The sequence below is a fragment of the Cuculus canorus genome, chromosome 20, assembly GCF_017976375.1.
Source record: "Cuculus canorus isolate bCucCan1 chromosome 20, bCucCan1.pri, whole genome shotgun sequence".
NCBI classification, from domain to species: Eukaryota; Metazoa; Chordata; class Aves; order Cuculiformes; family Cuculidae; genus Cuculus; species Cuculus canorus.
In genome coordinates, this window is record NC_071420.1 from 3134605 (window position 1) to 3157848 (window position 23244).

Consider the following 23244-nt stretch of genomic DNA (forward strand, 5'->3'; position numbering starts at 1 on the left):
CACGTCCAGACCTGGATCTGCCATACCAGCACAACGGGTTCGTGTCCAGACCTGGATTTGCTGTACTGGCACAGCAGGTCTGTGTCCAGACGTGGATCTGCCATACCGGCACAGCACCCGTCCACTGCCATAGCTCTGGCAAACTCAACTCTTGTCTCAGAAGGGTTTCAGTCACTTGCCTTTTGTGCCGGCTTTTACTGTGTCCGGTGACCTGACACCGCCAAAGCGACGCACGCTGCCATTGCTTCACACGTTCTTACCCACAAAACCAAGCTGTTTGCGGAAACTCACAGCCTTTCACTTTAATAACACAGCAGTGCTAAGCTGCTGTGTTCCAGTTTAATGATCATCAAGATCTTTCTTGTTAAAAAAAAAAGTAAAACCAATACTGAATTTCAGCAAACACAGATATTTGTATTACAAGAAGCAGCAGTGCTGGGGACGCAATAGTCCCTGCGTGAGCAGCAGACAGGTATCAAAAGACATAGGAAATTTCATTTTTTTTTCTGTTAAAAAAGAAGATGCAACCAGAGAGAGACGCATTAAAAATATGCTGCCTTTAAAAAGCAGAAATCTGCTAAGAGAGGTTCATAATGCCCCGCTCTTGCATGCACTTGATTTATGTATAAATACATATGCCTGAGTGAGATAAATATGGGATTGCAGCGGCTTCCTGACGACACATGACAAATGCATTGTTCCAGAAACCTACTTTTGATCGTCAAAGCTGTTTGCGGCACTTAACCGGGCAGGCGAGGGACTCTGCGGATGAGCCATCTGTCAAAATAATAGAAGGGTCAGATCTTGCGGATGAACTCAGTCCTAATGACAACTGAGTTAAAATACAGCACAAGTCATAACTGACATTCATAAAAGAAAACATAGACAAAATAGAAGGGGTTATGAACCCTCAGGTTTTGTTCTCCTGGGAACTGGAACTGTCAAGTTGGAGATTACATTGAGGCATTAGAAAAGCCATTGAAAAAGCAACTTTTCCTCTAACCACTCTCAAATAAACTGCTGGAGATGCGCAAAGGCATTTCCATTCTGCAGTTTCCTTATCATTAAAATGGGAATCAGTAAGACAAGCGGCCTTAACTGAGTACTTGAGGAGAGGAGAATAATGGGTAGAAGGTGACTTACACAATAGACATCAGTGGCACCGCACTGTAGGGAAGAAAACTGTATGAACTTCTTTGGATTTTAAAATTTATTGTTCCATAAAGGAGGACCCATGACTTGCCTGAAATTTGCGCCGTAGTGCCTTTGTCATTAATGGTGTCAACCCAGACCCACATTCAGTATTTTCTTTATTATTTAGTGGAGTGCCCCCAGGACTTCTGAAAAGATTGGAAACATGGGAAATTATGATTAGTTCTCTACTTTTTTTCCAGGAAAATCATAACAAGAGAACAGAAAGGAACTTACCTTTGTATATTGACCTTCTTCAGATGTCTTCGAAGATCTAACTCATTTTTAGGAGGGGTACTAAAAAAAAAACCAGGCTGCTAATATATTTTCCACTCTGTAAATAGAGTTCATCACTGTTCATAACAGAAAATCTAATATCAAAGAGAGGTAGAAAGTGTCTTACATTAAGGAGTTTGTAATGTGAGTTGATGGCTTGGATTTAGGTCTCAGACTAATACTCTGTAAATCCGAGACTGTAATTAACGCTCTGCGTGTCTTCACTGGTGATTCTGCCTGAAGTGAGAGAAGAAATAAATAAAGTTTAGAAGGCCGCACTGACCTTAAATCTATTTAACATTTATACTCTGAAAGACTGCTGTGGTTCATGGCTTTAATGCTTTCTTGAATCATTAAGATTTTAATGTGTTTTGGACAAAAATAGATTTATTAAAGAAAAAAACCCTTTTGCAAATAAGATTTTAGGTAGGCAAAAGAAAGTCCCAAATATATTGATAACAGAGACATAAAGCTACATGGCCTTAATCTAAAATGAGAACTGCCCTGCGCTTCGCATTACTTTATTTCTTCACTTCAAATACCCAGGTGCAGCATTAGAAGGATTACTCAGAGCTGACCACTGGGTTTTTGGAAGAGAAGAATTAATTTATTGAAACAAATCCTCTGAGAGGCTATGATAAGCACAGCAGGAAACACACCGGTCCGGGCGTGGAGTTTGCCTTGATATGCCATCCTTTATTTATCAGTGTTCTCCAGTTTACCTTGTCTATCTTCACGTTGCTGTTTGTCCTCTTCAGTTTAACGTTCAGGAGGTCTTTGAGAGTGATCTGCATCGGCCCCTCTGTTTTCAGTGACGGTGCCTCAAAACAAAGGGGGTTGGAAGGGAAATTAGGATGCGGAAGGGATTGAGCGTTCACAAAGACACGCGTTCCTCATAAAACCAGGTCCAGAGAACCCAGCTATGAATGAAGAAACAGAGGAACCTTCTCTCCCTACCAGAGGTGCTCGAGAGCCGTTGCCCCGTTTGAGGAGAAGAGGTGCTGGAGGCAGTTTTGGTGGAGGCAGTGGTGGAGGAGGAGGAGGAGGAGGTGGAGGTGGAACGGACACAGGCAGCAGCTGTATCGCAGAAGGCCTGGACGCTGGGGACGGGGCGCCCGCCTGCAGTTGTACAGCAGCACCCAGAACTGGTTTATTACACCTTGAGCAAAGAGAATTTTCTGAAGGCAAGGCTGCCACTCCATGCATCTGGAAACAAAATAAACAAATAAGAGAATATTAAATCCACTGGCAAAAGTAGATGGAGTTTCAGAGGTTCTGGCTTCAGTTGATCCAGAACTACATAAAAAGCCTCTTACAAGACTCGCCAGCAAAGCAGTTCCCTCCAGCTATGAAGTAACCTCTTCGCTGAATGCAAAGAAGAGGTAAAACGATGCCCAGTGCTGAGCTATTTGGATTTCAGTCTATCTGCACTTCTCACAGTTCCATGCACCCTTACACAAGCAAACATTACCCTGTCCCACGGGGACTGAGACTCACCTGGAGTGTTTCCTGTAGTCTGGAAAGCTCTGTTTCCAACTTTTCCAGTTGCTCCTTGAACGTATTCAGCTCCCTTAAGTAGATTTGTGAAGGAAATATGGTGTCTTTAACCACCTTAAAACTCTAAGCATAAAAAGAAACCAAATAAGTGTTTTCACCACCAAGTTACGTTTCCAGAGACAGGGCTTTGATTGCTGCTGAAAGTTCTGTCACCAAGCCTTGTCATTGTAGTCAATGGGATAGCACAAAACGAAGAGATAGCATTTCAACAAGTATTTTCTGACAGGAACCCAAATAGAACAAAAATTAACGTCATTCTAAAATACAACTCACATTTGACTGTTTAAATTCCAACCCAGCCTTCCTTGCAATGAGCTACTAGCGTTTGGGATGGTTTATGGTACAGCAGTGAACCAGGAACAGCTCCACGGTCATTTAATATTTGAGCAGCAAACCCAGGGATATTATCCACATCCACAAAATCTAGAGTTTAACGGTACTACCCTTCCAGAGTGTCCGTAAAGGAGACGTATTTCCTATGGCACAATTATTTCTGCTATGAAAGAAAGACTGCACCCTCTGGCACTGCAAACCCTCTTGATGCTGCAAGAAAAACCATACGATTTCATGTATGCTTTTCATGTCCACAGTGGCCTCTTCTCGTACTTATTCCTTCAACAGTAAACACAAAATAGACTTTGGATGTTTCAGTAGTCATAACTGAAGTTACAGCTTAGTTCTCAAACCTGACTGTGCGTCCAGAGCGCTACAAACAACCTCACACAAGAGCAAAAGTAGAGAAGCAGAAAAACTTGCCTGTGCAACCGTGTTCTGGCACCAACAATACAAAAACGATGCCGTTGTTGTGAAGGGTTTCACCACATTTTTCACACTGGGCAAAGCGAATGACCAGAGTGAGGACAGATGGCTTGGGACAGGCAACGTGTTTGGAGGAGGATCACCTGCGGACCTGGTGCAGAATATTTCAGAATGAGGCCATAATTATATTTATCATTTCAGCCTTTTAAGAGGTTAACTGTCACCAAAAACCTGGAAATGACAAGTACCAGCAACAGCAGGTGACAACAGCATAAAAAACGCATGGAGACAAGGAAAGACCGTGATACACTTTTAGAAGTGGGGGAAATTAATATTTGCGATACACTTTTACCTCAGTTGCTTTTCCTGCTCATTAAAATTAATGATAGATAGGGAAATAGAAGATGAAACAAGGCCACAGCATCCATGCCAGGATGTAGTCAGTCTCCAAACACAATTCCATTACCTCAGTTCACGGTATCACAGAATCATTTAGGCTGGAAAAGACCTTTAAGATCACCAACCCCGATGTAAACCTAAATCTGCCAAGCAACCATGAAACCATGTCCCTAAGCACCACATCCCCATGGCTTTGAAATGCCTCCAGGGGTGGCAACTCCACCACCTCCCTGGGCAGCCTCTGCCAACGCTTGACAACCTTTGCGGTAAAATTTTTCCCAATATCCAATCTGAACCTCCCCTGGCATAACTTGAGGCTGTTTCCTCTTGTCCTATCGCTTGTCACTTAGGGAAAGAAACCAACACCCACCTCACCACAACCTCCTTTCCAGGAGCTGCAGAGAGCGGGGAGGTCTCCCCTCAGCCTCCTGTTCTCCAGGCCAAACAGCCCCAGATTCCTCAGCTGCTCCTCATAACTCCCGGGCTCCAGACCCTTCCCCAGCTCCGTTCCCCTTCTCTGGATGTGCTCCAGCCCCTCAGTGTCTTTCTTGTTGTGATGATCCCAGAACTGAACCCAGGATTCCAGGTGTGGCCTCACCAGTACGGAGTACAGGGACATGATCGCTTTTAACTTTGAGTTAAAAGGAAAAATTCAAACTGAGCCTCTTACCGTGGAGAACAGCCTGAGCCCTGGGGGTTTGCAGCCTCTCGCTTTTTTTCCAGCAGAAATTTTGCTCTGGCTAACCGTTTTCGTCGGTGTTTCTTATACTTAGCCATCACTGTTTAAAAAAAAGGCATATTTAAAATTAATGCAGAGAAATAACCAGCCTTTCAATACTTATAGGGGGCTGATGAGAAAGACGAGGAAAGACTTTTTAGCAGGGCTTGTAGCCATAGGACAAGGAGTAATGGTTTTAAACTAAAAGGGCAGAAGTTTAGACCAGATATTAGGTAGATTTTTTTTTTTCACCGAGGGTAGTAAAAGACTGGCCCGAGTTGCCCAGAGAGGTGGTAAATGCTTGATCCCTGGACACATTCAAGGATGGATGTGGCTTTGAGCAACCTGATCAATTGTAGTGTCCCTGCCCATGGCAAGAGGGCAGAACTGGATGGGCTTCATGGTCCCTTCCAATCCAAACCGTTCTATGATTCTATGAAATGTATCCACTTTCACATGGGGATGGAGCTACCACTGAATCGGCAGGGAAGAACATGGACTGCATCTCAGAGATCCAGTCAGAAGGCATTCAGAGATGTCTGGCTGGAAGAGTTATGTACAACTGGTATGACTACACCCCAAAGTTCCTGTGATCCACCGGGATGTATTCGTACCCGACAGGGAGGAGAGGACAATGCTAGAAGAACCATTTCACATGGACCTTTTGCGGACAGATTCTCTTTATCCCAAAGTGACCAACAGTGCATGTTGGTGAGGTCACCCTTATGGGGAAGGGTGGCAAACAACACCAAGGCCACACAGACCGAGGGCCCGGGATCCCTGAGGGCTGGGCTGGAACCCCCAGCAACCCCTGCTGAGGGCCGCCTGCTTCCTCGCACGCCGCCGACCTCTGTGAGGTGTCACGGGTGACGGAGGACACATTGCCACTGCGGGTCTGGTCTGATCCAGCCCTGTCCCCTCTCATCTCCTTCCGTCCCCTCTTCTGTCGTTCTGTCCTCTCCCTTATGTCTTGTCCCACCCGCACCCTCCTCTCCCCTCCTGTTCCCCTCCCTATCTCTCCTCTTTCCTTTCCTCTACCGTCTCCCCTCCTGTCTCCTCTTCCCTTCCATTTCCTTTCCCATCCTGTCCCCAGTTCCCTCCCCTCCTCTCCCATCTTCTCTCCCATCTCCTCTCCTCTCCTCTCCTCTCCTCTCCTTTCTCCTCTCCTTTCTCCTCTCCTTTCTCCTCTCCTTTCTCCTCTCCTTTCTCCTCTCCTTTCTCCTCTCCTTTCTCCTCTCCTCTCCTCTCCTTTCCTTTCTCCTCTCCTCTCCTCTCCTCTCCTCTCCTCTCCTCTCCTCTCCTCTCCTCTCCTCTCCTCTCCTCTCCTCTCCTCTCCTCTCCTCTCCTCTCCTCTCCTTTCTCCTCTCCTTTCTCCTCTCCTTTCTCCTCTCCCTTTTTCCATTTCCCTTCTCTCCCCTCTCTTTTCCCTTCTTTTCCCTCTCTCCCGGTCCCGGTCCCCGCTCACCTCGCCCCGGTCTCGGCCGATTCAAACCTCTCCCGCGCTGCCCGCAGCCAATGGCCGCTCCGCCCCCGCCCCCCCCGCACGGCCATTGGCTGCGCGCTCGGGACCCGCTGAGCCGTGAACAGCGCGGGCGGGGAAAGGGGCTTCATCCGTGCCCGGGGAGCGGCCCGGCTGCCGGGGGGAGCTGAGCTGCGGGGAGGGCCGAGCTGCTGGAGGGCAGGGAGGCTCCGCAGGGATCCATGGACAGCAGGGATCCATGGATGGAGGGCAGGGAGGCTCCGCAGTGGGACATGGATAGCAAGGATCCATGGATGGAGGGCAGGGAGGCTCTGCAGGGGGACATGGATAGCAAGGATCCATGGATGGAGGGCAGGGAGGCTCTGCAGGGGGACATGGATAGCAAGGATCCATGGATGGAGGGCAGGGAGGCTCTGCAGGGATCCATGGACAGCAGGGATCCATGGATGGAGGGCAGGGAGGCTCTGCAGGGGGACATGGATAGCAAGGATCCGTGGATGGAGAGCAGGGAGGCCCCGCAGGGATCCATGGATGGAGAGCAAGGAGGCTCTGCAGGGATCCATGGATAGAGAGCAGGGAGGCTTTGCAGGGGGACATGGATGGAGGTCAGGGAGGCCCCGCAGGGATCCATGGATGGAGAGCAAGGAGGCTCCGCAGGGGTCCATGGATAGAGAGCAGGGAGGCTCTGCAGGGGGACATGGATGGAGAGCAGGGAGGCACCGCAGGGGGACATGGATGAAGGGCAGGGAGGCTCTGCAGGGGTACATGGACAGCAAGGATCCATGGATAGAGGGCAGGGAGGCCTATGGCAGCACGGCGCTCCCTCCCAACCAATCTCAGCGCTGGGTCCAGACCCGTTCAATGTCTGTATCAATGCACTGGATGAAGGCATTGAGTGCCCCCTTAGCAAGTTTGCAGCCGACACTAAGCCGGGAGGGAGTGTGGATCTGCTGGAGGGTAGGGAGGCTCCAAAGGGATCCGAACAGGCCGAACCCATGGACTGAGACCAATGGCAGGAGGGTTAACAAGGCCAAAGGCCGCGTCCTGCACTTCATTCCCTCCCCTGGACCAATGGCAGCGCGGCGCTCCCCGCCCCAGCCAATCACCACGTGACTCCAGCCCGGCCCAATGGCAGCGCGGCGCTCCCCGCCGCAGCCAATCAGCGCTCTCCCTTCTCTCCCAGCCACTGCTCGGCCCGCCCCCCTCGGCGGGTTTCCGCTCCGCGCCGGCCAATGGAACGCGGCCTCTGCGGGCGCGCAGCCAATGGGGGCCGCGCGGCGCGTGACAGGTGCCCAATGGGCGGGCGCGCGGCCCCCCCGCGGGCGGGGCGTGGGGCTCTCCCCGCCGCCGCCTGAGGAATGTCAACTATTCAACATGGAGACGGCGGTTACCAAGCTGGAGACCATGGTGAGTGCGGGCGGTGGCCAGGCCGCGCCGGGAGCGTCTCGGAGGCTGCGGAGAGAACGGGAGGCGATGTGGAGGGTTGAAGGGGCGGCAGCCGCTCGCCTCGCGCCCCACCGGGGTCAGGCGCGCTCGGCCGGGCCGGTCCATTCTGCGCTCCCCCCCCGCGGGGGGCGGGGCCTGAGGGCGCCGCTCATTCACCCGTGGGCGCGGGGGGCAGGGCCGGGCCATTCCCCTCTCACCTCGGGGGGGCGCCCACTGCCGGCCGCGCTTATTGCCCTGGGCGGGGGGTGGGGGGGGCTATTCCGCTGCCCTATGGCGGGCGTGGAGCGGAGCGCTCGGGCCGCTCCATTCTCTCTCCGCGCGGGGGGAGCTCGCACCTGGGCGGGTCCATTTTCCCTTTGGAGGGGGGGATGGAGGGCAGCTCGGGCTGCGCTGCTGCTCTGAGTGCTGGGAAAGGCTTCCCCGGGGCAGAGCAGCTTTGCTGCCCGCGGAAAAGCACAAAAAAGGGCAAAAAAGGGAGAGGACGAAGCTGTGCTTTCGTGTCTTGAGAGGCACTGGGACCCTGTGCCTTTAAACACCCGGGTTCCTTGTAGCATCCTTCAGATCTTGGGCTTCTGTGTCATGGAAAGTCGTTTACTCTTGATTTTTTTTTAGTTAAAAAGCTTTCATTTAACTTTGCTTTCACGCTTTAGGAGTATTTTACGCATCCAAATGCTAAGTAGATAATACAGTTTATGTTCTTGCATCTTTACGTACATTAAAGTGCTCGCACAGGTCTCCAAAGTACGAAGCTGCTTTGGGTTTTGCTTGGAAACTTCCATTTGTTTGTGATTTTAATCGTCATAACGGTGGGTTGGGTACTGTAATTGATAAATCAAGTCTCCCTGTGGAGAAGAAAGTACGTTGAGACACACAATAGAATAGATACCTTTATTTTTTTTTCCCCTCTTGATACCGAAAATGCCAGCGGATCGACTCTCTAAGACTCGTTCTGGAGTTTTAGGAAGCAAACAGCCTTTCTCAGGGCTGGGCAACACGAGGAGCGAGCTCCATCAATCGTGTGCAGCCAGACGAGAGCTGGGACAGAAGAGATTTCCCACTTAGATGCATATGGATAAGTTTTCCCAAGAATCTTATGCATATTCTATTACTTCCAAGGTCTAATTTTAACATTATTATGAACGACACAGCAGGCAAATCTCTTGGTGATTTGGAGCTTTGGAGCCCGCTCTGCCTGACCGCCCATTTGAGAGAGACTGCAGAGGCGATTGAGAGATCTGCTCAGCACGGGTCACGCTGAGCACAAGCCGTTACCGCCTCCGAAGCATCAATGGTGTCTGGAAACACTGCTGGAAAGAAAATGTGAGATCAGAGGGACAGTCTAACTTACCAAAATTACATTAGCTTAGATGAAATTTAACTCTACTTTAGCTTAATTAAAAAAAAAATCCACTTTTTGTAATAGTAACTCCTTTTTTTATCGCTCTGACAGTCTTATTTCAAGTTCTCAAATAAGTGAAAATGAGTTTAATAATCTCACGGTTCTTACCTGTACACGGTAACATCACCAAAGTGGAATAAGAAGTTAAGAATAGGAGGAACACTGGGAGAACAGGGTGTGGAATATCATATATCCAACAGAATCCCTTATCCTAACAAGTGCTAGATTTTCACTACAACACACAAAAGATGTGCTGTGTTTAAACATGCTTAGTTTACTTTTACTTATTTTATTGCTCCTTCGGTCACTTTTCTCCAGCAGAAGCCTAACGTGTCCCTTAAGGTGTTGGGAGCAGAGGGACAGGAAAGGTTTGTTGTCCGGAAAGAAGCAACTTTCTGGGAAGTCATATAAATGTGAGCGTGTTCTGCAAGCACACCTTTGTCATCTCACTGAGGGACCCGTGGGTCGTTGCAATCATAAGATCCTTCTGAGAGAGCATTTTACGCTCTTGTGCTACTTCAGTTAAGGAATGAGAAGTGACAGTTTGAATAAGTGCCAAAACGTCTGCATTAGTTGAAGGATCAGAAAATTCAAACTATCCTATTTAATTCTCATTTTTACTGCACTTTTAAAACCAAGGTGGCATCTTTTGTTTTCTTTTCTTTGAAGAAACCGTGGTTTTGAGGAGGTGGGGTTGTTCTTTTTGAGCTACTGAACTGCGGTCATCATACTGAATACCCCGAGTGGTAATTATGCGCTTTAATACCTTAATCCAGTGATGTACTGCATTCTTGTCAGAGCTCTGAACTTCTCCTAATTTCCAATTCAAAACCTCAGCCCTGCCCATACTGTAAACTTGATCTTCCTATGTCTTTTATTAGCATTATTGATTCTTTTTTTGTTGTTCGTAAAGCCTAGTTTAGAAGTGGTACTTTAGAAATCTGTTCAGAGATACCTAGGTGAGATGTTGAATTTATTTATTTAACGTTATGGTTTATCTGTGTGTTTTATTGAAAGTCTTTCTTTCAAGTGATTCTCATTTTAGGCCACATAAATAGTCAGAGAGGTATTTTGGCCTCCTTAAAGTCAACAGGGGTAGTGGAAGAAGGGTGGTAATTAGTCACTGTCTTGCAATCGACTTTACAAGTAGACCAAAATGATCGTTGCACAAATCATTTCAAGGCACGGGGCTCATTCCAGTCGATCATCTGCATGGATGGTGTGTAACGGCTTCCAGAGGTTTGGAGATTACACCTTGGTCTTTCAGCTTGTTCTGATTGCCCCAGATCATTTGGGTAATCCCAAATTGATTTGGTTTTCACCCTCTTAATCTTACATTTTTCTCTTTGATTCCTCTGTTGATTTCTTCGACCCGAAGATGGAAGAGGGTTTGCCTGGCTGCCTTCTTCCATTAAAACTGCTGGATGGCACAGCTGCATTTTCACCCATTTTGTCTCTTTATTTTTTCTTTTTTTTTTTCCTAAGGAAAGAGTGTTTTCTTAAATACACCTCAAACAATTTCACTTCTTAATTTCCTCTACCCAAACCTCATTCAAAAGTGCAATATTTCTCTTTGTCCTTGTTCAAGGTAATCAGAACACGTACCTTGGCCACTACATCTTACATATCGCAGCATTGTCTCTCTTGCTTTTCCTTCTGCTCATTGTTTCTTCTTCCTGGATTTCCTGTGAAGTCAGCTCTCCCCACAGCACTGTGATAAAATAACGCTTCTTATTTCCCCAGAGGTTTTGACATGCATTTCATGGAAAGCTTCATTTTTGTCTCACGGAACCAGGGATAAACTAATTTGTAGGAGCCTTAAAATGAACAATAGGTATGAAAATACCAGGTAATTGATGGAACTTGAGACTTGCTCAAAGGACAATAACAAGAAGAGCTGAATGAACCATAACACCTGCAATATACGATGAGATTCGTTACGCGAAAGATTGTAAAGCTGACTTTTTAACAATTTAAATAGGAATATGGGGTGTTATATTTTGGGACATCAGCACCAAAGACTGTACTGCACGAGCGTTCGTTGAAGCCAGCTGGGACTGGAGATCTTTCCGACCGCTTCTATAGATGTAGTGCGGGGCCTCTCGTGACACACGGTATGGGAGTTGTGGGTGAGAAATGTTCATTTCATCAACTCTTAATGCTCAGGACTCCACACGCGGAGCTCGTGCCTTCCCCTGTGCACCTCAGCAGTGTGCGCTGAGAGATGTTTTGTGGCCTTCTGTTTCCTAAAGCTTCATAAAAAATGGATAAACTGTCAGATGAGCTGAGAGAGCCTCGTTTAGAGCAATTTAGTCTATTTCTGTCTATATTTTTGGTAGAGTGGACCTACTTTTTGCCTGAGTGGTGTCTGTCCAGTGCCCTTTTTATGTTGTACTACTAGTGATCGTGCACAAAAAGCAGTGCAATGTTAAAAGGGCATTGGCCAGCGATACTATCTGCGATGGTGTCAAAGGTCGTTATTTTATAGCTGAGACCAGAGGGTGATTTGAAAAACAACTGTAAAATGGGATTGCTGGTAATTTTTTTACTTTATGCTCTTTGTCTTCTAGTTGTTTGCCAAGGAGAAATGTTAACTGGTCTTTTAATGACAAATATTATCAATTCTGTCTTTGTTTTCTTAGAAGTGCCCTGCAAAGAGGACAGGACAGCCGATCACATTGGTGTTTCCTACAGCGTGTCTAGAGAAGGGTTACGGGAGTGGAGTTGACTCAGGTTGTTGCTGTGTGTGCATTAGCAATCACCCATCTTGCTTCCCTCCTCTCTTTCTTTGCGATTTGTTGTTGAGAATCTTAGCACCTTCAAACTCTTAAGAGTTCTCAGTCTTCTTATATGAAGTTACTGTTTGGTTAAAAAGAAACTCCTGTACTGAGATTTCTGAAATACACCCCCACTTTGATGCTGCTCCAGCATCCACGTGGTAGTGCCACTGGTCCTGTACGTCCACAGTGCTGGGAAATGAGTCTGTCTTTAAGTGCATTTTAAAGTGATTCAACACCGGCAAATAAGAGGAATAAACTCTGATGTCCAGAAAATGTTCCCTGTAGTGCAGTTTGAGAACATCTGATGTTTCAGTACAGGCTGGGGATGATGCGATGGAGAGCAGCGTGCGGAGAAGGCCTCGAGGGTGCTGGGGATGAGAAGCTCGACAAGAGCCGGCAGCGTGCGCTCACAGCCCAGAAACCAACCGAGTCCCGGGCTGCGTCCAAAGCAGCGCGGCCAGCAGGGAGGGAGTGGATTCTGCCCCTCTGCTCCTCTCTGGGGAGACCTCAGCTGGAGGATTGTGTCCAGTTCTGGAATCCTCAAAATAAGAAGGAGATGGAGCTGTAGGAACAGGTCCAGAGGAGGCTACAGGGATGATCGTAGGGCTGAGCAGCTCCTGTATGAGGACAGGCTGAGAGAGTTGGGATTGTTCAGCCTGGAGAAGAGAAGGCTCCGAGGGGGGCTTAGAGTGACCTTTCAGTACCTGAAGGGGCTACAGGAAAGCTGGAGAGGGGCTGTTCACAAAGGCTTGGAGGGATAGGATGAGGGGCAGTGGGTATAAACTGGAGAGGGGCAGTTTTAGACTGGACATGAGGAATTTCTTCACCATGAGAGTGGTGAGACACTGGCCCAGGTTGCCCAGAGAATTCCTGGCTGCCTGATCCCTGGAGGGGTTCCAGGCCAGGCTGGATGGCCCTTGGGCAGCCTGTGGGAGGTGTCCCTGCCCATGGCAGGTGGGTTGGAACTAGAGGATCTTTAGGGTCCCTTCCAACCCAAACTATTCTATGATTCTATGAATAAACTGTGGTGTCCAGAAAATGTTTCTGGTAGTGCGGTTTGAGAACACCTGTCTGATAGCAGTTTAGAATCTTTGCTTGCTATGAGGCAAACCTAAAAAATAAATAGAATTGGAAATGTAGTTTTCAGTTAAAGAAGCACCGAATTGTTTCAAATTGAATTTCTGACATTGGCATTTGGTTGGGTGGTTTCCTCTTTCTCTTCCCCCTCCGCCCTTTGTCAGTGGAATGACAAGAATTATGAATAATAATAATGATATCTTGAATTATGCGAGTTCTTATGTGTCTATATTAGGAGTCGGTGAATATTAACCTCATCCAGTTCTCCGTGACCCACAGAAACCACTCTTTGACTTAACCTGTTTTTCCTAGTGTGTATTTTAAGCGTATTGATGACTTGTACAGAATTCCTGCTGCTAACGCATGCTCTGACTTTATTGCACTACTGTACTTCACAGCTAGCAGTGCAATAGTATTGTCAAAGCATCCGAAAGCAGAGCGCGCAGCAGCGGCTTCAGACCCGCTTCACAATTTCTGTTGCTTTCCTCTAAGCCTGTGAGTAAATGACAAACTTACATTTCACCAAGTGCAGTTTCTGTGTGATTGTTGTACAGTACTTACCATGCGAATGGTCCTAACCCATAACCTTAAGGTGAGGTTTTTGCAGGTCTACGTTCCTTGAAATACAGCAAGAAATAAATACGAAACGAAGGAAAAATGCATCCTAGTGGAGGACTGGGTGGGAGCGCTTATAAATGTGGTTTGAAATTGCTGACAATAAATTTTGTGTCTTTTGTTAGCTTACTTTCAGGAGGAAGCAGTGCTACCGAACCGTGTTCATATTCTCATTAAACGCAAATCTTAAACTTACAGCCACCTGATGGATGAGTTTTCGGCTTCACATTCAGCTTTTCATGCCTTGAGTCGTGATGGCGTGGTGTTAGTGGATCTCACGTTATCACTATCTGCATACTTCAGGATCAGAGCTCAACAGAGAATTTTAAAAGCCACCCATAGTCATTGTTTGCTTTCCCAATAATTAGGAATCAGATGGAAGGGTTGGAGAAAACAAATAAAAGAAAGATCTTTTTGGGGTGCTTGGCCCTAGAAATGAAAACCTAAAGATGTTTGCTGGTGGAAGAGAACAGAAACAGTTGAGCCGTTAGGAAAAATCCCACATGAACTCTTTAGTGTAATAAAAAGTATTTTATTCTCATGTTTTATTGTGACTGGTTTCAGGGGTTGGTCAGATGCTAAGTTGTGAGAGTAACGGGTAAAAGCGTTCCCTTCAATTTACAGAAGCTGAAGGGCTCTACTGGGTTTATTTTCCTTTTTTTTAAGCTTTTATTTGAAAATTGGATGAAGGTGTGTATCTATAGGAAAGATTGCACCTTCTTGCCACCTCCTGTGTGAGGACAGGCTGAGAGAGCTGGGGCAGTTCATCCTGGAGAAGAGAAGGCTCCAAGGAGACCTTAGAGCAGCTTCCAGTGCCTGAAGGGGCTACAGGAAACCTGGAGAGGGGCTGTTCACAAAGGCTTGGAGTGACAGGATGAGGGGCAATGGATATGAACTGGAGAGGGGCAGATTTAGGCTAGACTTAAGGAGGAATTTCTTCACCATGAGGTTGAGGAGACCCTGGCCCAGGTTGCCTAGAGAAGTTGTGGCTGCCCCATCCCTGGAGGGGTTCCAGGCCAGGTTGGATGGGGCTTGGAGCCCCTGATCCAGTGGGAAGTGTCCCTGCCCATGGCAGGGGGTGGAACTGGATGGGCTTTAAGGTCCCTTCCAACCCAAACCGTTCTATGATTACAGCAGTGCTAGTTGGTAACTAACAAACATGGCCATATTTAGGTCCCTTAAGAAGTTGTAATGATTACTTTGGGGTTAAGCTCGATATAAATAGAGAAAACCAAGTTTAATAAGTCACAAGCGGTTTTAACTTGCTGTCATCATTTCTTTTGTGATTGTAAAATCCCCTACTTATTACTTTAAGAAATTCATGAGTGTTTTGTGAACTGGGAAAACCGTCTTTAAAGCAGAAGTCCTTAATCGGAATTAAAATTGCAGAGGAAAATTAATTAAGTAATAATGCTATCAGCAGACTGTTTTACAAGGCAATTAGATAATGCTCTGGTGCCTTATTTATCCGTAGGAAAGAAAAGTGATGTCATAAATTTTATTACCTATTTGTCAGTCTGGTTTATTGGGAATAATAAAACGCATTATAGGTATTGTAACATCTGAGAGAATGCATTCCTAATAAAATTAATAATAAAATCTCCATTGATATGCTTGGACCCCAATCACTTACTCATCATCTCTGCTGTGTAAATAACTGAGTGCTGTCGCTTTGCTAACAGGACCTTTAATGTTTGAAAAGAAAAGCAACATGCCAAGAAAAAGCCGTCATGTGGGCTGGACAAATGGAAAGAGGAGAATTAAGAAAGAGTATGTGTGTACACATGCGTTTAATTCTCACACGTGCGAGGAAAATGGCTTTCTTAAGTCTGAAAGTTTATCGCTTTATATTTTTCAGGCTAAAAGTGCTTAACAACCAATAATGGAATGGATTGGAAGAGTAGAAACTTGCTCTTACAGTACCTGAGCCTTTAAAGCGGAGGCTTCTGCTTTCCTGAAATAGCAGAAAGGCGAACGGTTGTGTTTTGTCTGCAGGTTTTGAGGGTATTTTTTTTTAATACACTGTGACTGATCTTAAATATTTTAGTTCCAGAAGGCAGAATCTGATCTGGATTATATTCGACACAGACTGGAGTTTGAAATAATGAAAAATCTTCCTGATAATCCCTCAGCAGAGGTAGTGTTTTCAGATTAAATTAATAGATTTTAATGCATTTTCCATGAAGTTGGTAGTAAACGAGAAATTTTCTTTAATCTTAAAATATGTATGGCTGTTCTCTTATCTAGTTGCTAGTTTATTTATTATTAACTATTTATAATATTTAGATGGGTTGAAAGGTGATGGTTTTAAGATGAAAGAGGGGACACTTAGATGAGATTTTAGGAAGAAATATTTTCCCGTGAGGGTGGGGGGCCTTGGAACTGGTTGCCCAGAGCAGTGGTGGCTGCTCCATCCCTGGAGGTGTTCCAGGCCAGGTTGGATGGGGCTTGGAGCCCCTGATCCAGTGGGAGGTGTCCGTGCCCATGGCAGGGGGTGGGACGGGATAGGCTTTAAGGTACCCATAGTTGTTGTGGAAGCAGAGAGTTGTGCTGTTTTATTAACACTATTATTTTTCTTAATGAAGAACTAAATGTGTAGATGAAACAGATGCTTACAGCTACACTTAGCATTGTAAAGGGTTGTTCATGTTATATTTTAGTCAGTCTAATGCCAAGACGTTTAATTGATATGTGGCTACGTTGATTTTCTCTTCTTAAATAGCTTAAATGTACTTCTGATTTCTACCTAGGAAAATCCACTTGCTCTCTTGGAATCAATCTCAGAGGTGAAATCTCGTTATAAAACGTTATGTATGCAGCTGGAAAAAATTTCCATAGAGCAGAGAGAATCCATGAAGAGCATCCGTGCTGCGCTAGAGAACACGATGAAGACGGTTCAGGCATTACAGCAGCAAACTGATCTTGAGGTAGTATTTTCCTTTTAATCACTCAGGTCTCACTCCTGTAAATGAACACGTATGTGTGTAACCTTTATGTAGGTGAGTGTTATAAACTGTTATACGTGCAGACTCTTAGAAGACAGATGATAGTTTGGGAGTTGAAGTATTATAATACCATCACGGTGTGAGCAGCGTGACACACGTTTGATAGAAATGGGTGCTTCTCTGCATGGCTCTGTCGAAGTTCTGTACTGGCTGTTTTAAAAGTAGCTACCTTAAAGAAATTAGAAAGTGAAACTAAATTTAAAAGGACAAAAAGCTTTTAAACAGCTTTTTTTGGCAGGCTGAGAGAGTCGGGATTGTTCAGTCTGGAGAAGAGAAGGCTCCAGGGAGACCTTATAGTGACCTTCCAGTACCTGAAAGGGCTACAAGAAAGCTGGAGAGGGGCTGTTCACAAAGGCTTGGAGGGATAGGATGAGGGGGAACAGGTATAAACTGGAGAGGGGCAGATTTAGACTGGACATAAGGAGGAATTTCTTCATGATGAGGGTGGTGAGACGCTGGCTCAGGTTGCCCAGAGAAGCTGTGGCTGCCCCATCCCTGGAGGTGTTCAAAGCCAGGTTGGATGGGGCTTTGAGGAACCTGATCCAGTGGGAGGTGTTCCTGCCCACGGCAGGGATTGGAACTGAATGGGCTTTAAGGTCCCTTCCAACCCAAACTAAACTACGATTCTATAAATGGCAAACGTATTTTCACTGTCTAGAATGAGTCGGTTAAAGTAGACACACTAACATGTGCAGTGGATTTGCTGATAGTGCAAAGAAATCAGTTTTATTTCAGCCAATCTATCTGTTAGAAAACCAACAACACAGCGCATTTTCGTAAGTGATCTTCAGACGCTGCTTCATTACAGTTTTGGGGCGGTTGTGAAAGCATAGATTTTTGTCCCTTTACAAATAAGGCAATTTAGGTCACAAAACCTAATGGGTAGTCTGGTGGCAAAGACAGAACTGGTGGGACAAAACTGTATTCCCAGATCTCGGTTCTTACTTTAGTGTTCTGAGAAGGCACTTAATCTGTCAACAGCTCAGGCCAAGTTACTGTAAGTTTTTAGATAAAAGGTGCTGTGTAATGATTGAAAAGACAGTAGTTTTACAGAAAGGAAGAAATATTCCCTCTTGCTGTGTCACAAGGCTCTGCTGCCACGTATAATTTCATATTTGGGTTTTGTTAAAGTGGAAGAGTCTTGTCTCTTGAGTTACATTTAGACTTTTTAGGTAAAGATTTTCTTGTAGCTTCTATATTTCCTAAACCAAAGATGGATGAAGCTGTTACAGACAGCCACAAGTCGTTCAGAGAAATATTTCTTTTCTTGAATAATTTATCTACTTTCTATTGAATCATTTATAATTTGGATGTTAAAGGAATACTATGGTTGGATTTTTCGGAATTACTTTGCTTGTAAAATTGTTTTCATGTGAAGGAAAGCAGGAGTCTGCTATTAGTTTCCACGAGAAAAGAGTGACACAGATATCGAATTCTTCTGTAAATATCATCACCTCAGGAACTGAAAGTCTCAGAGTTCCCTGTGTTTTTTTCTAGTGCTCACCTCTGTCAGAAGAAGAACAGGCTGCGGCACGGCAGCTAACCTGCGAAACTGCTCAGATGGAGTCGCTAGTGGAAGAGGTAATTAGGCCACAGAGTGTCAGCATTGCAGAAACCATCCATCCTGAGTAGCTCCACTGAAGGCAGAAGGGCTGCTTTTGTGACTTAATACCTCTCAAAGGAGGGATTTTTCAGAAATGGGACTAAAATTTTTAACAAACCTTTTAATTTTTCTTATGTACTGATTACGTTTATGACTTTGCTCCAGTTACATTGTCCACAAAGGAAAAATTTGCTTTGATGGAAGATTTTATTCCTCTTATTTTTCAATTGGGATGCGTTTATGTTTATTGTCAGAGATGCAGTTAGTTGCTCTTATCAATGCCTTTGTTCTGTTAAGACATTATAGAAGAAGCCTTTGGGTGGGAGTGAAAAATGAAACCAATTCCAAACAATGTCGGTTAAAATGGAGGGATATTTAATTTCTTGAAAATGCTAAATGTATAATATATTTTGGAGTAACGATAAGTGTATTCTAACTTTAATGCAGTAGAACATAGTTCTAAATTAATACTTGTTAAAAATTCAGGTATTCTCCCATAGCTACTCAATGCACAAACTTTTAATAGACTTATCCGCAAAGGTATGGTCTGAGTTTTATATTAAAAGCAAATTATTAAAGAAAGTTCATAGAGTCTTAATTAACTCATTGACCTCTTTTTCTATATTTCCTCACTGCCCACTACTCTTCTGTTACGGAACGCTGCGCTTTCTCTCCCTTTATTGCCACGGTTGGTTTGCATGAAAGCTGTCCCGTATCTTGGAGCTTCACTTGCTCTTTGTTCGCAAATACCTTCTACCTTGATAAATGCTCTCAATTTCTGTCTTTCCATTATTTAATTGTAAAGCACTTGAGATACAGCTGGCATAAAACAAGGCAAATGCAAAACGGAGCTATATCCTACAGCTGCCGCGGCCAGTTTAATTGGTAACAGTCCCTGTGTGGTCACTGAGCGTGTTTTGAAGACGTTCTCTGAAAGGCAGAAAGAATGTAAAGGTGGCAGGAAGGCCCTGGGATGTTTTTGTCAGTGCTGTGTTCCTGGCTGAGGAGAGTTCGATATCGCTGCCTTCGGCTTGTCAGAGCTGTCAGCCTCTGAAAAGTGCTTGAGAACAGGAAAGCCATCATCTTCCGTTGCTGCATGTGCAGTGCTTTCAGCTAGATCCGTACGAGAATGCAAAGGAGAAAGCCGAAGAGCCTCACCTGCCTTGTATATAAATCTTGCTGTATCCATTTTAAACTTATTTTTATTTGAAACCATGGTTTGTTTAATGCCTAAGATTTTGCTGTTGGCTTCAGTGGCTGCAAGATCCTTGGTTATCCAATGGTAAAATTACTCTTGCAGAAAGGAAATGGTAAAAAAATTATTTCTAAACCAAATTCCAACAAATCCTGACATTATCTCTTGTTTATTTTTAGCCATTTTATTCAGGATCCACAGTCTCTTACTCAACTGAAGGTAAGTGCTGAAAGAATTATCTTCCCACTGTTATGTTTTATTTTTCCTTAACTGATCTCTCACCAACTCCTTTTAAGTAAGCTTTGTGAATAGCATCCCTCTGACTTCAATCTCTAATATTGGACTACAATAGTTCTGTGCTATTTAAACATACCGAGTTACTATCTAGAATTCAGAGAGCAATGAATGAAGCTGTTTGACTTTCTGAAAAGGCAGATCTTGTAAATCACTTCAGCTGACAAATAAGGGCTGTTTTACCCCAGTACAATAGGGCCAAATGTCACAGTAAGTCAGGCTGGGACCCAAGTCTGGTTTCTGAGCTCAGAGAACTTACGATGCACAGTAAATTCACTGCTTTCACTCTCAAGCACTAGTAATCCCTGCTTTCAATTTAGACTTTAATATAAGAAAGTGGACCCTTAGGTATATTCCACCTATAGTTCTCAGGTCTCTGGGACTTTTTTCTTGCTTTTGATGGGATTCAAGTGGATAGTCTTGTGTTTATGGGCTGGAAGAAATGGTGTACTAGTCTTACCGTAGCAATAGGTCTTATTTAATCCATTTATCCCTACTTAAAGAAAGGAAGTTGCCTAAGAAAAAACTATTTAGTGACAGACTGAACTTATTAATCCAAACCAGATCTCAAATTAAGTGATTTTTCCCCTGGGTCTGCAGATACAATGATAGTTTGGAGGAAGTATCTCCCTTCTTTCCTTCCTCCTGCTGGAAAATCTCCCTTTAGACTCATTATGAGGGGTTCTTAAAAGTAATGAAAGGACTTTCTATCTTTGGCCTAATTTCTGAAGAAAGAAATATCTTCTGTTTCGTATTTTTTAGAATTGCGATTCAAACCACTGACTGAGGAAATGCTTATGAGCGTCCCAAGGAGTATCAGAAGTACTGTTAAACTAGCAGACTTGAACAATTTCTATAGGGAGTTGTTTGACCACTTCATTGTAAATAAGAACAGGTAAGACTCAAAGCTGTTCATTACTAAGAATTTTATATGCTGTAAAGAAATTCAGCCTTTTCAAATTAAACAAAACCAGCTACGTATCCATTTGCTGCTATATTACAACTTCATAATTTGATTTTAGTCCCCTGCACCCTTCTTAGTTAGGCACACACCCCAGAGCATGAGGCTATCATACAAAACCCTCTAAATTAGTTTATATGAAAATGATAATTTTCAAACCTGAATGTCAGGTTCTTCAGAAACAGGTTTTTTCCCTTTAGTTTCACTGTACAGATGTCCAAAGCCAGGTCTGTTCAGGAAAGTTTTGCGGACACAGTCGTACCTCCAAAGTCTTTTAACTCTCAGAGTCCGCATCCAGACTGGAAAAGCAAAGCCCTCTTGCTACACCGTGACCGCAGTGCTCCCCACACCAGCCCCTCTGCCTCCCCGAGCCCTGGCTGCTCTCTGGAATTTGTGCCGTGGATTCCTTGCAGGCTGGCGTTCAACATAAGGAAGTTTTTAGTTGAGAATTCTATCTCTAACCCTAAGGCTGGATCAGCAAAAGGCTGTTCTCACTTTGAAGTACCACAGAGGAGTCGATGACAATCTGAATAAGCATGAGAATTACAGAGCACTCGCAAAACCCATTCATTTCCGCCTTTTCCTGACAGACCTGATGTTTGATGCCTTGTTCTGCTTTTGTCTTGTAGTGCAGCACTGAGTATTTCAGAGATGAACAAGAGGAGTATGAAAGCCACAGACTCAAGAATAGGAATCTTGAAAGAACTTGGTGTTGTGGAGCTTGACAAACAAGGAAATGTTAAATTAGTTGTGTAAATGGAAGCTCAGTCCATCCTCAATAGACACACGAGCACCTCAGTCGTAGCTCCTGGTTATTAAGGCATTCCTCTGGCATCTGGGTGTTCCAAGCCCACTGCTGGAAAGCTGTTAATGTTTCTGTACACAAATTCCATTGGGGAGTTAAAAAACATTGAGGTTGGTATTTTGTTCTGGATATTTATAGGCCTATAGTCAATGCATTTCTGAAGAGTATTGTTAGCCATGTCGCACTTCCATATTCTTACTTACATTCCTGAGTGGGTTTTTAGGACAAATAACCCAAACCACTTAATTGTGTTTACGTTCTTGAATAAATGATGAAAGCTAAGAAGATGAGGCCATCGATTTATAACGCTTTTGTTTATGTGGCTTCTGACCCTGAGCTCTGCTCTGACCCCTAAACCCAGTCCCTGACCCTTTTAAGTTTTCTTTGATGTGAACACTTATTTACAGTCCAGCAGAGTTGTAGGCTGACGGAATAGCTGAGGTTGAAGGGAGCTCTGGAGGTTGGCCATTCCCATTGATAAAGACTTCATAGCCTCTGCTGCAGTGTTTGATCACCCTCACAGAAAAAAAAAAGGGGGGAATTTTTCATCTTTGACGATTTTGTGTTTATTTCAGCCTCATTTGAGAGTAAGATACCCAACGTTTATCAAATTCTGACAGTTTATGTGAAAAATGATGGCTGGCAAAGGAGACAAATCGCAATCAGTGCCTATTGGGAGGAGAGGGCAGATTTCTGAACTCGTCCATGAACCTGCTGGCACCTACAGAGCTCTGTCCTGACCCTGGCACCCACCGATTCATAGAACCATGGAATGGTTTGGGTTGGAAGGGACCTCAAAGCCCACCCAGTCCCACCCCTGCCATGGGCAGGGACACCTCCCACTGGATCAGGGTCTCACAGCCCCATCCAACCTGGCCTGGAACCCCTCCAGGGATGGAGCAGCCACCACTGCTCTGGGCAGCCCGCGCCACCCTCATCATAAAGAATTTCTTCCCAATTTCTAATCTAAATCTTCCCCCTCCCATCTAAAGCCATTCCCCCTCGTTCTCTCACTCCACGCTCCTTTAACAATGCCCTCCGCGGCTCTCCCGCAGCCCCTTCCAGCACGGGGAGCTGCTCTAAGGGCTCCTTTTCCTCCCCTGGCTCAGCCCCAGCTCTCCCAGCCTGTCCCCGCGCCACAGGGGCTCCACCACCGTCCCTGCGGCCCTCTCTGGGCCCGCACCAACGGCTCCGGGTCCTCGCGCTGGGGTCCACCCTCCCCCTCAGGGAGACCTTGGCCCCGCCCACTAAAGGCACATGCGCGGTGCGTCTCTTGGCTCACGCGTGTGCACAGCGTGGTGCAGCCGCTCGGCCCCGCCCACAACGGCGCATGCGCACTGCGTCCTAGTGGTCTCGAGGAGCGGCCGCTCATGTCCTCCCACTGATACGCATGCGCAGTGAGCTACAACACCTCGACCTCACCCACTGCAGCGCATGCGCACTATGGCCGCTCGCCCCCGCCCTAGTGCACGCAGAGTGCGTTATACCCACTCGCCCTCCCGCCCACCAGAGCGCATGCGCAGTACCGCTGCTCGGTCCCGCCCACATTAGCTCTTAAGCCCCGCGTTACAGTAGTTTTCCTTTGCCTACTGTGGCGCATGCGCAGTGCTTGACAGCCGGTTCACCTCGGTCGCCGTGGCGCATGCGCAGTGCGTTGACCCCGGCCGTCCCGCCGTGGCGCATG

General features: G+C 45.7%; 2 protein-coding genes across 3 annotated transcripts; one reads left to right on the forward strand and one right to left on the reverse strand.

Moving 5' to 3' along the window:
* Positions 1–380: 380 nt before the first annotated feature.
* On the reverse strand, positions 381–7981 carry PRR11 (proline rich 11). Its single transcript, XM_054085243.1, has 10 exons — positions 7772–7981; positions 4853–4961; positions 3781–3934; positions 2965–3087; positions 2425–2673; positions 2190–2288; positions 1595–1704; positions 1429–1488; positions 1244–1340; positions 381–777 (listed from the first exon to the last, which is right to left on the reverse strand). Exons 1-10 carry the CDS (start codon positions 7929–7931, stop codon positions 709–711), a joined length of 1230 nt encoding a protein of 409 aa, XP_053941218.1. The 5' UTR covers positions 7932–7981; the 3' UTR covers positions 381–708.
* On the forward strand, positions 7629–21845 carry SKA2 (spindle and kinetochore associated complex subunit 2). 2 transcript variants are annotated; one of them, XM_054085241.1, is made up of 7 exons: positions 7629–7787; positions 15745–15834; positions 16448–16624; positions 18200–18283; positions 19680–19719; positions 20557–20689; positions 21385–21845. In XM_054085241.1, exons 1-7 carry the CDS (start codon positions 7644–7646, stop codon positions 21509–21511), a joined length of 795 nt encoding a protein of 264 aa, XP_053941216.1. In that variant the 5' UTR covers positions 7629–7643; the 3' UTR covers positions 21512–21845. The 2 variants fall into 2 exon arrangements, with proteins under 2 accessions (XP_053941216.1, XP_053941217.1); XM_054085242.1 differs by lacking the exon at positions 7629–7787 and adding an exon at positions 9074–9146.
* The last annotated feature ends 1399 nt before the right edge of the window (positions 21846–23244 follow it).

Excerpts from the sequence above, each read along its gene's own strand:
- SKA2 (XM_054085241.1), top strand. The coding sequence starts at position 7,644 with ATGGGGGCCGCGCGGCGCGTGACAGGTGCCCAATGGGCGGGCGCGCGG. Across the intron at positions 16,625-18,199 it reads AGCAGCAAACTGATCTTGAG|TGCTCACCTCTGTCAGAAGA; the intron begins GTAGTATTTTCC and ends GTTTTTTTCTAG. Across the intron at positions 19,720-20,556 it reads AGTCTCTTACTCAACTGAAG|AATTGCGATTCAAACCACTG; the intron begins GTAAGTGCTGAA and ends CGTATTTTTTAG.
- PRR11 (XM_054085243.1), bottom strand. The coding sequence starts at position 7,931 with ATGGACCGGCCCGGCCGAGCGCGCCTGACCCCGGTGGGGCGCGAGGCG. Across the intron at positions 3,088-3,780 it reads GCCAGAACACGGTTGCACAG|AGTTTTAAGGTGGTTAAAGA; the intron begins GCAAGTTTTTCT and ends TTTTATGCTTAG. Across the intron at positions 1,341-1,428 it reads AAGAAGGTCAATATACAAAG|AAGTCCTGGGGGCACTCCAC; the intron begins GTAAGTTCCTTT and ends CAATCTTTTCAG.